The 11,494-nt window shown below is 39.2% G+C and overlaps 1 protein-coding gene across 1 annotated transcript in view; it reads left to right on the top strand.

The window, feature by feature from the left end:
- Positions 1-281: 281 nt before the first annotated feature.
- The window catches only part of zcchc24 (zinc finger, CCHC domain containing 24), a 32,534-nt gene continuing 21,321 nt past the window's right edge, over positions 282-11,494 (top strand). The window contains exons 1-2 of the mRNA XM_034152516.1: positions 282-771; positions 4,409-4,609. Coding sequence (XP_034008407.1) covers positions 532-771; positions 4,409-4,609 — 441 coding nt within the window. The 5' untranslated portion in view covers positions 282-531. The remainder of the gene's footprint in view (positions 772-4,408; positions 4,610-11,494) is intronic.

Below are 11,494 nucleotides of genomic sequence, written 5' to 3'. Positions count from 1 at the left end.
ACCAAATAGGTTACTAATACATGGCATCATATGGCTGAAAATTATGATTATGTTTAATTATGTATTACAATTGTTTAGTTTCATTGGCTAAGTTGGCAGAGTATATTAACCTTGGTGAAAATATCTGATGGATTTAATGTCTAGAAGAGCCAGATGAACCATTTGTCTCATCCAGTGGGCTGGTCGTGAATATTCATCCAAACTAATCGCTGATTGGTCTGCGTGCTCTGTGACGTAGAGCCGTCCTCATTACATATTCAAACAGCCTCTCTCTGCCCCGCTGCAATAAAGGCAGATAGCGGACCATGGGGAGCAGGGGAAAACTTTTTATACTGACATGTTAGCGCAATGACTTTTGAGTAACATCTAACTGGGACGAGGCTCCCGGCGTGAGGAGGACAGGGCCCTTTACGGGGATAAAAAAGGAGCACTTGCCATCTGCCGGGGAACGAAAAGCAAAGACGGCAAAAGAGTTGAGACCAGTCCAAGAATCAGCGGTGGAAAATCCAGTTTAGCCATTTGAATTGAAAGATGAGCTTGTTGTCTGCCATAGACACGAGTGCCTCCGTGTACCAGCCTGCGCAACTTCTCAACTGGGTCTATCTTTCCTTACAAGACCCCCACCAGACCAGCGCCTTTGACGCATTCAGACCCGAACCCAACTCTTCCCACCCGGATCTCAGTTTCAGCAAGACTCCCGCAGCGGCGGAGCTGAGCTCGTCCCTGAACTCCAACTATCTCAACAACTTCTTTCAGCTGCAGCGCAATGAGGTGAAACATGCATGCATACATATCTGGAGTTATTAAAGTTTGTGAGATTTTGGTTGAATTTACTAACCTATCGCAAGCAACTGCATGATCTGTTGACTGTGCAGCAAATATTTTAACATGTACAGTATGGGCTATTCTGGTAGGATACACTAAACCGCCATGACATTTCTAATATAGACAACAATTAAATGAATATTATTTAATTAACATTTCAGGGCCTTTTGTTTATTGTTTAAACATATAAAATAATGTATTCGATTCTTAATAAGTATTGTCATTCTTTCACAAGAAAAAGCTTGGCTTAAGAGCCCACTGTAATATTATTATAAATGAGGGAAATATGAACATCATGATTCCATAAGAGGTTGGCCTTATCAGTACACAGTGTCTCTATAAACTTACTGATTCATTAGTTATACTTTAATTGCAGGAATGTTATAGGATTGTTTGGAATCAATTGAAACTTATTAAAGCTTGATCTATAAATAAAAAGTGAAATAGCTAAATATCACAACAAGGTTTCTAAGTATACAGAATTCAATTCCTTATCCCTAAGATGTTATTGAATAATTCAGATGAATTACAGTTGAACCTTAAGGGAAAGCTGTTGAGCAAAACTATGTTTTAATCAGATATGTGTGTGATCAGAGAGGTAAAGAGGGACAGATGGAAATAGACTGCCCTGCACGCCTCTGTCTGGTGAGAGGAGGCCACTGCAGCCTCCTGCTGAGGTCTGCTGCCTCTCTCCTTCAAATAGACCAGGTTGTGCAAACAAAATCCATCCTTGTTTACATTTGGACTATTTTTGTAGTGCAGTGTAATTTTAGGGGCAAACATGCAGATAATGTATGCATCGGGCTAACCTGATACTGCAGACCATACTGTGCAGAAAGGAGCCCCATCGCCACACCCACACATACATACAGCACACAGGAAAATAAGCACATACTGTGGGCCAAATGGCAGTGTAAAGACTTTAAAGCAAGCCTCCCAGTGTGTTGAATAGACTTTAGTTCAGTTCCTTAGATCTATGTTACTATGACGCTATGTGTTGGAAACTGCAGGAAACAGAAGAAGTAGATGGATGGTGTATTCACCTTCTAGAGTAGTGTCCATTATTATGGTGGTAACCATAGAGGCCCTTTGAAGTTATTTAACATGAAACAGTCCTCTGAAAATTGGGTGTGCATATTATACATTACACGCAATTGTGTAATGCCATTCAATCCGCATGAGTAGTATAAGTGTTTCAAACTGAGGGAAGACGTACAGTCTGGAAACGGTTTAAGGGGTGGGGGTATTTTGCAACTTACTTTACATGCTAAGCCAAGTAAAATAAACCTCTGCAGAGATTTGATGATGAGATGACTAATGCAGAATGGTTGTTTTTGCAGTGAAGGATCACACAACAGTCCACTTAAATTATAATAGAATAATTGGTTGTTGATCTGAAACTCACACAAATCAATTGTGCTTACCACAGTCTCAAAGCAGACATTTCTTTCTCCTTTGTAACCTAGTTCAAGGCTATGAAGACACATTCTTAAATGTGACTTATTAACATGTGTATTTATTCTGGATTAATCTAACCCTGTAGTCATTTCCTGTGGAATGTATTATACCTCAAATCAGCACGAGACACCACTACCCAGTGTATGTGTGACACCGCAGTTCAGTACCAGTGTCCTTAAAGTGATACCAATACCAATGGTACCAATTCGATACCAATCATGTCAATGGAAGCATTCAGTTTCCAACACAACTTCTTGCTATGATCAAAACTGTATAAAAAGGTTTTTCTTCCCTACATCTTGATATAAAAGGGATTGAATACAGATATTGTTTGACTGAAAAGTTTCCATATTTTTTGCTGCTAGATTATTTTGGTAAATACACAAATTCACAGCCCCAGTGAATGCTAATGATACCAGTTAAGTCCTCATCGTCCAGGCCACTGCATACATTCACATCCATCGCCACACACATAAACACATATACACACGCTACCTCCTGCTGAGTCTCTCACTCACTAAGTCACTTACTCATTCACTCACTTTTTCACACACACACACACACACACACACACACACACACACACACACACACACACACACACACACACACACACACACACACACACACACACACACACACACACACACACACACACACACACACACACACACACACACACACACACACACACACACACACACACAAATTAAACAAACCCACCATTAGCAGATGTGTGTGAAATCAGTTTCCTCTGGGCTGACAGTAGAAGGTTTTAAGCCAAACTGAAGAAATGTGAGGAAGACAAAGTTAGCAAAGTGTTCTGTTTTATATTTGTTGAAATAACTTTACAACCTGCACTAAGAATTAAGTTTAGCAAGAACAAAAACATGCACATGTCCACAAGGAGAGATAACATAGTAATACACAGAGCTGAAACACATGGCAGATGGAAAACTTGGAAGATGGATGGAAACTACGAGCCGTTATGCATGATTTACGACGACTACACGAAATAAATGAACATGAGTTTTAAAGCTGGAGCTGGTTAGCAACACAATCTCACAGCCCGCAGATAAAGATTTGGCGTTCAGCCCTGGCCAAGTTGCCAAGTCTAAGGTTTCTGCGCTGTGCAACATTGAACATCTACAGTAACATTATTTCCCAGACATAAAACTGTGACTGAAAAAAAGACATATCCGTCAGCTGAGGATGAAGAGTTCAGTTAATCATGTTTATGTACTCAGGGATGTTTCTACTTGTTGAGGGTGTTTCAAATATTTGTCATTATTGCATTTAAACTATTAAATGTCATGGCAGATGACCATTTAGAGCTTCCTGACCATCTAAAAATGAAAATGCATGTGCTAAAATCCACATAATTTCACACTGAAGTCAATTCCTGCCTGTTGTTCGTGGTAACATTTCAACAAAGGAGGATAGGAATGAGAAGGGAAATAAGGAACTGCTGGAAATGCTTTCCTTGTTATTAATATTCAGAGGGCATCTTCTATGAATTCACTGGGCCCTGTGGCATGCCACACTGCTCCCTGTGGCTCCTAGTAGACTACAAATACTGACCATGGCTAGTTTACCGCCAACAGTGCATGGTGACATTGCTGATGTTCCACAGGCTGGCGAGGAAACATGCCTCCCATCTTGTTTACAATGAGTCATCCTCCGTAAAGTCCTGTCTTTCTCTGTGGACATGCTCAGTACTTTTCCAGCTCATGAGCACAGCTGGGCCTCTCGCCAGATGTTCTGAATTTAATGAGAGAAATGATCTTGGAGAGACCTCTTTTTTTTTCTTCACTTTTTGGTGCACCAGAAAATAAGACAGAGACCATGCCAAAGGAAATTGGGGATTAATGTGTACATTTTTAACACTCCAATACGAAACCAGATGCAACATTTGATGTCGATATTATCATGTATGTGGTAATGTTCTCAGTGTATTATGTATGTCAACAAGTCAGACTATGAAACTGAGAGCAGGGAATTCTTTGTGGATTGATTATGAAAATACCTTGAGAGAATATGTTATACATGGCAAATTAAAGAGAAAAATATATGGAGAATACAATATTAAAACTGAACCTTTTTTGCTATTTTTCTTATTTTCTAGGCCTTAAACAACAACGTATATAAGAATGTGTCACCCTATGGCTCCCTTAATAACATCGTGGATGGACTCAACACCCTGACGGACCATTTCTCAGACCTTTCCCTTTCTTCAGAGCCAAGGAAACCAAACAAAAGACCCCCACCTAACTACTTATGCCACCTGTGCTTCAACAAAGGCCATTACATCAAAGACTGCCCTCAGGTGAGACTCAAAACACACACATTTTGAATAATCTATTCTTAATGTGACACAAATAGCTTACATTGCATAACTGTGTGACTTTAGACTTCTTCAGTGTCTTTTCAGCTGGTTTAGAAAAGCCAATGATGGCACTAAATGCTGTGCTTGCTGCAGCCAATGTCTCTCTCTCTCTCTCTCTCTCTGATCTGACCTACTTGTTAAACAGGCTGGCCTCTGTCTTCTGTAGTCATGTGAGTGTGTGTGTGTGTGAGTGTACGTGTGCTTATGTGTATCTTAACTGCCACAGAATTATACTACAAGTTATAACTGATGAATAAACTTGTCCGGTTAGTTTCAGGGTCAAAGGTCAAACTGTCTGGCTTGGCGTTGGTGCATCATGTGAGCCGAGTTAGCACGTTTTTAAGAAATCAAAATACACAAACAAATACAGAGTGTCTTTTGTGACATGGTGCTGAAGATGTATTAATGTACAGAATCACAGCTGTCTTCTTTTACCAAGTTTCCCACTGATTCAGTCTGTCATGATAGAGGGTTTTTTGTGAGGCTCCATGGTAAATTGATCTCAAGGTCTAGCATTGAAGTTGCATGCACAGTATTGTAGAACAAATTGGATCTTAGCTGCTGTCATCTCCCGGAATATGAACTAATCTTGCAAAACACAAAGATATTTTAGGGTTTTGAGCAATCCCAGTCAGTTAAATGTAAAAATGTCTGGGCAGAAATGTCTTATAAGAATAAGGCCCTGGTTTGGAGCCTTACTAAATGCTACAGGTTGATAAGGTGCATACACATCTAGATATGAACTAGGGAAATCTTTGTGCACTGTAACATCAGCATCAGTAAAGTGATATTTTGTTGTGGAGTGTGCAGGAGTTGTTGGGGAAGGGATGGACTATGAAATTGCTGTGGTGTATCTGTCACTGTGATGTTATATAGTGCCTCGTAAAAGGAAAACTCCATGGATGGGACTAAGGCCTGGAAGTGGTCTGATTTCATAGTAGGAACACAATGTCATTTTCCATAGGAATTGTGGAATTTTTGTTTTGTTGGACTCATGATGCCTAATAATATTTTCTCTCTCTTGCTGTCTCTTTCTGCCTCTTCCCGATTTCTTCTCTCCCTTTTCCTGGGGTGAGGTGCAATAGCCTAACTGCAGCCCTGTGTTTATTTTTGCATGGAATGGTAATGAAGAGCAGATGTGAGATTAAAATGCTTTGACTCTCTTTATGACATATGATGACTGGTCTCCGGAGGTGTGTAAATGACCTGTGTCCTGATGAAATATCTCCTGGACAGCTCCGAGCTGCAGTGTGAGGGAATTAGATCATCTGTTGACTAATTCAACAGGAATATTGGGTCGTAGTGTATCATGCAACACATAACTTTGTTTTGCCTTCATGTAATTCTTTAGTCGTTGATGTCAGCATTGATCAAATGATACTGATGTTTAACATTGGAACAGATGTGCATGTAATACATAATCTAAGGTGTGTATTACCTTTTATTAAACCTCATGCTGTGTACATTTAAACACATTGAATTTCTTCACTGTGCTATTCTGAAATGGAACAATGAAATGGTATTAAATACAGCTTTACAGTAGAGGCTGTGAAATCACTTATGCTATAGTTGTAAGCATCCAGGGCTGGACCTCAAAATCACTCGGCACTGTCTCCTGGTTTATATATCAGCTGTTCGTTAAACTGCCAACAGTAACTCAGAAAGCAGCTAAGTCTCCAAACAGGCCTCCACACCTACACAGTTCAACACCATCTCAGATATTTAGCTCTCTCCTGGGCTTTATACTCTCCGTAAATCTACCTATCATTTGTGCTACATCACTTACACTATTGCCAAGGCCGTCAATATGTGCCTATTCTTACTAAACCACCTGAAGACCATAATAACAGACGTGACACAGGTCTTGAAATTGTTTTAAATCTCAAAAGTCTTCAACCTACCTTGTCCTAAATTATTATTACTGTGTTTCATAAGGTGCAGTGATAAATGATGATGTGCGCATGGAGTCTTTGGTAAATGCCTGTACTGGAATGCATTGAGGATGAATGTGTTCTTACTAATACTTTATACTGTCCAACGTGTCTTTGCCAATGAAAACAGAGGCTCCTGCTTCACAGAGCGCCTCCAAGTATGTCATCCTGGTCCAGCATGGAGAATCACATTCTGATTACATAAACAGTCTTCCTCATGTACTTCACCTGGACATGTTTTATTGTGTTGTTTTTGTGCTGACTTTTATTGTTGAGTTTATAAATGGACTAACATCACATTTATTTGCTTTTATATTAATTTAGAAGGTAAGACTAGTGAAATACTGTATTTTCCTTAGTTCTATGAATTAAAATACCAAAGCAAGTAGCCTATTGTCAACAATTAAGAAATCATGTATTTCTCTGTATGACAGACCTCTAAAAAATATTTACAGTAAAAAGCCACGCTGTCGTACTGGATTATCTTTTTCTTCAGACAGGACTGTACACCTGTTTTGCCATTTGTCCTGCTCTTGTTCAGCCTCCATCCATCATGAACCACTACTCTTCTTTTAAAAATATTATAGTTCAAATGTGTCAAATCACTGTTTTGTGAGTCAGGTTTTTTTATATATCTGAATTATGATTTAATTATCAAAAGATTATAACATGTTTGCCTGGTTGTGGTGAATTCCCCTAGTTCAGAATGATAGATTCCTGGACATGTTTTTTTTCTCCTCAGAGAAAGTTTAGACATGTTGAAACTGGTAAAATAGTTATTATAAAAGATTATAAGCCACAACCCAATTTACCCCTGCCAAACTTTTTTCCTTTTTTTTAACTGAAGGAGAGTCAAGGATATAGACAGTGGTGGACCCATTACCTTAGTCACTGTGGTTGATGGTTTCCCTTTTCCTTCCAATGCTTGGATCTCAGGGAATAAGAGTTATGCAATTAAATAGTTGAGGTTACCAAAGTGTTTATGCATTACTTTCAATTTAAGACCGTTTTTTTGTTATAACATGTTAATATTGGAAACTTGCAGTAGAGGGTTGTGGCTCTGCTGAGAGAATACTTTTCAGTGAACTCTGGGTAGTTGAGTGAAAGCCACAGGCCTGGCAGCAGCTGCCTAGTGCTCCCTGTCATGGGGAGAGACGTGTTATGTAAACTGGCTTTTATTCGGAAAATGAGGTCGCTCCCCCAGTTATGAGCAGAATGCCCCTCGCCGCCACGCTTTGGCCCACTTCCAAGATGTCTTCCACTTGCACTCATGATTTGGTTCTGTTCAGCAGGCTAAGCCTCTCGACAGTTGGCCCCACCTCGTATTTGAGTGATTAAATTGATGCATTGAAGGACATCTTCTTGCTATGTCTCCCTGTAGAAAGATTAACTCATGGAAAATGTCTTTTCCGGAATGCAGGTTTGTGGATATGTGGGGGTGGCCGCTGCTGCTGTGTGTGTGTGCTGGTGTGTGTGTGTGTGTGTGTGTTAAATGTGTGCCTCTGAGAGTTACTGTGCCCCATTCCTGGTCGCAATGCATTCCCCCAGTTCAGAATTATAGTTTCATTGACATGTTTTTTTTTATTCTTCTGAGATATTTTATATATGTTGAAACTGGTAAAATACTTGTTCCCATAAAAGATTATAAGCCAAAAATAACTGACATGACATCCATAACTACTTCTGCGTTCACTCTTTTGTTTATTTCTCTTAGAAGTATTTATCTATAATATAATATTTCAATTTCCAAAGCACTTATAGTTAAAGAGCTTGGTTTATCTGCTTCATCGGGACTATTCCATTTACTGTATCAATCTCATTTAACTCTCAGCAAGAAAGCTACAAAGCAAATTTCCCAAATGATTAAACTTGAAAGTCAAATGAGGCTGCGTCTGCACATTTCTCATTGCTTAGTTTACATCGATAAAGATAAAATATTTGGCGATGATATACAGATTTGTTCTTTTTTTGCCAGCTGTGATATAAATAACATTTATCATGCATCAAGCCAACGACTTAATCTGGGCCAAGAGCATCACAGCTGATCCACATAGAGAGCTTTACCAGGATGATGTAATTATTGTTCATCTGGTATTTGTTGAATGTGCGTGCACAAAGCAAATATTTTAGACTTTTATTTTCTTCTGACTTCTCCTCCACATATCTCTGTAGTTAAATCTGATGTCTACAGTGAGTTGACATGGAGCAAAATGTGTCCCATGTGATACATATGCTGATGTAATTGAATCCTTCAAGTGACTGTACTCCGCTGATTGCATAAGGGTTGAATCACTTTGATAAGTATTCCATTTGCTGACATTTCCTCTCATCCCTGTCAGTCATGCCTCTTGCATCTGATCTGTAACTGGGACCATATGCTAATAACTGTGATAGACCTCACACCTCATGTAGTGGTAGTTTCAGCAGCAGTCTGTCCTTTCTGACAAATGGTCACCATAATCTCCCATAACAGTGTCAACACGGAGACCTGAGGCAGGCTGTGAAGTCAGGGCCTCTTCACACCAGAGGCAAATCACGCTTTGAGTAATGTGTTACTCGACAAAATGTGTTTTTCCTTTGGTCATGGTGATAAACTAATGACTCGTCATGACTGCATTCTACTTTGTCTACAATAACAAACGCCAGTAGTTGTTGTTTTTATTGTAAATCTTCCACTGATTGTCTGCGACAGAGCCAGTGATATGTTTATGAATTTTGTTGGCAGTCATGCTGAGATAATTGTGTTTTTGTACTAGGTGTTTGGGGTAGAATCGAGGGGATGTATCAAACACATATTGCAAGTTTATTATTTGTGTTATATCTCTGCAGAGTGCTGTTCGTATAAAGGTATTTTAGCTCTACATGGGCATAACTAATTTCCTGCTGTTTTTAACTCTAATATTACACTTTTCATTGAATTAGGTTGAATTCTTGAGATGAGTTTCCACCTTTTCAGCATGCTCTCTACCTTTTTTCAATCAATTATATTCAAAGCAAGACTTTAGGGGTTGTAAAATGGAATAAACCACACTTTTCTTGAGTCTCTGGGGCACAAAGAGACTTCAATGAAACCAAAACAATTGAGAAAATAATCTTCAAAAAAGATTCAAAAAAGGATACCAGCAACTCCATTATCTGTTTAACTTTCATTTAAAGTTTTTGAGGGTATGGGAATTTGTTATTCATATAAAATTCCCAATGAATATTTGCAAAAGGATGGTAGGCTACCACATTCACATCTGGAAGGAAGATTGCTCCCATGCTGGGACATTGTTGTTGTCGTCACAGTTAATCAGAAACAGTTTAAGTGCTTTGCTAGTGGGTAACTTTGTACTCTTTTTCCCTTCACCAATGTCCATTTTATTCCCAGCTGGCCCTGGTATTTAAGCCAAAACGCCTTTCTCTCTCTGCAGACAATTTGGTTCACAACCTGTAGCTTCCTGTAGAATAAAAATGTTCCTGTCAACATAACAATTCCAGCATAATCTAAAGTCTAATTTATTATATCTTCTTGCCGCTTTTATGCCATTCAGACCAGATCTGCCTCAAGCCTTCTGGCAAAACATTTGTCACGCCTTATTTTGGAAACATGCCGTTTAATTGTCTATAATAGATAGTGCTTTTAGTATGGTTCTCATTATTGAATAGTTCAACAGATAATGTGGGTTTAACAGAACTGTAGACGTTAGCTGTCCCCTTGAGGCTAATGTTCCTGGGAGGAGAAAGAACATAGATTCTACATCTGTCCTTTTGTTTTTCCAATCTCTATTAAGGCAACCTTCTGCCTTTACAGAAATATACCTTAAGGGAATTCATTTATTTACATTTTCATCTGCCTCCACCAGCTGTTTTCTGTCTTCTTATCTTTGTTTCATTCTCTCTCTCTTTATGCATCCTGCAGTTTGTTAATGCTGTCGATAAACAATCTTTCAACACCGCAGTCACACTTCAGCATTTGTCACGAGAAAGTGTTTCACATTTTACCCCAATGATCTCTGCACCCTGGGGCCATTTCAGACATGGCTGCAGTTTTTTACTTTGGCATGCAGAGCGTTTGGATGTGTCACTGTCATGGCATGGAGCGCCGTCAGAGAGACACAGAGAGGGTATAGTTTGAAAGCCGAGGAAGGGCAGAAGAGCTGGGAGCCAGCGAGCCAGAGAGAGGGGAGAGGGCACTTCCCCTGAAAGGAAATCAAAGTTAGGAGAATGAGAAAAAGTGCCGTTTCCTGCCAGCTGGTTTGTGTTCAATACAGAAATCCTGTTCTTCCTCTCTGCTTTTTTGCTGAGACAACAATCACTCCACTTCCTGTTTTGGTAACCATGACACCTAATAACCCATCGCTCAGAGGTGTTACAATTACCTAAGTCAGGTAAACGTACAAGCTGCTCTCGGATAAATGTTTAAACACTGCAAAATGATAATAGAGATCCAAACTCATCAAGACACAATATACCGACTTAGTGTCAGCTTATCCTCAAGAAATAAAATGTAACTTCTCTAAGGTAAGGCTTAGCTGACACTAAGTCCATCAGCTGTCTTAATTTATTTATTTCTCCTATCATCCTATCATAAATTCCCTCTCAGACTCAGAGTTTACTGTCCAAATATGAACTATCTTTCTTAATTATATAACACTTTGTTATATGAATCTTTTTCCTCACACTGCTGAGTCAGAAATGCAAGCTGGAGTGAATACAAATAAATAAACAATCATTTGTTTGGGGCAACTTGTCTCTGCAGCTTGAGAGAAACCAGGTCACCTCTCCTTTTAGAATGTAGTCTTCCCAAGTACTACTTCTACAATATTGATCACACTGAAGAATAATAGTGACAGCAAAAGGCTTATAAATTAACAACACTTTGACTTGTGTTATTAACACAACTACAGTGTGG

Source organism: Trematomus bernacchii, unplaced genomic scaffold (genome assembly GCF_902827165.1).
Source record: "Trematomus bernacchii unplaced genomic scaffold, fTreBer1.1, whole genome shotgun sequence".
Taxonomy (NCBI): domain Eukaryota; kingdom Metazoa; phylum Chordata; class Actinopteri; order Perciformes; family Nototheniidae; genus Trematomus; species Trematomus bernacchii.
The sequence above is the reverse complement of the archived record's forward strand: the minus strand, read 5'-3'. Positions and strand labels throughout refer to the sequence as shown.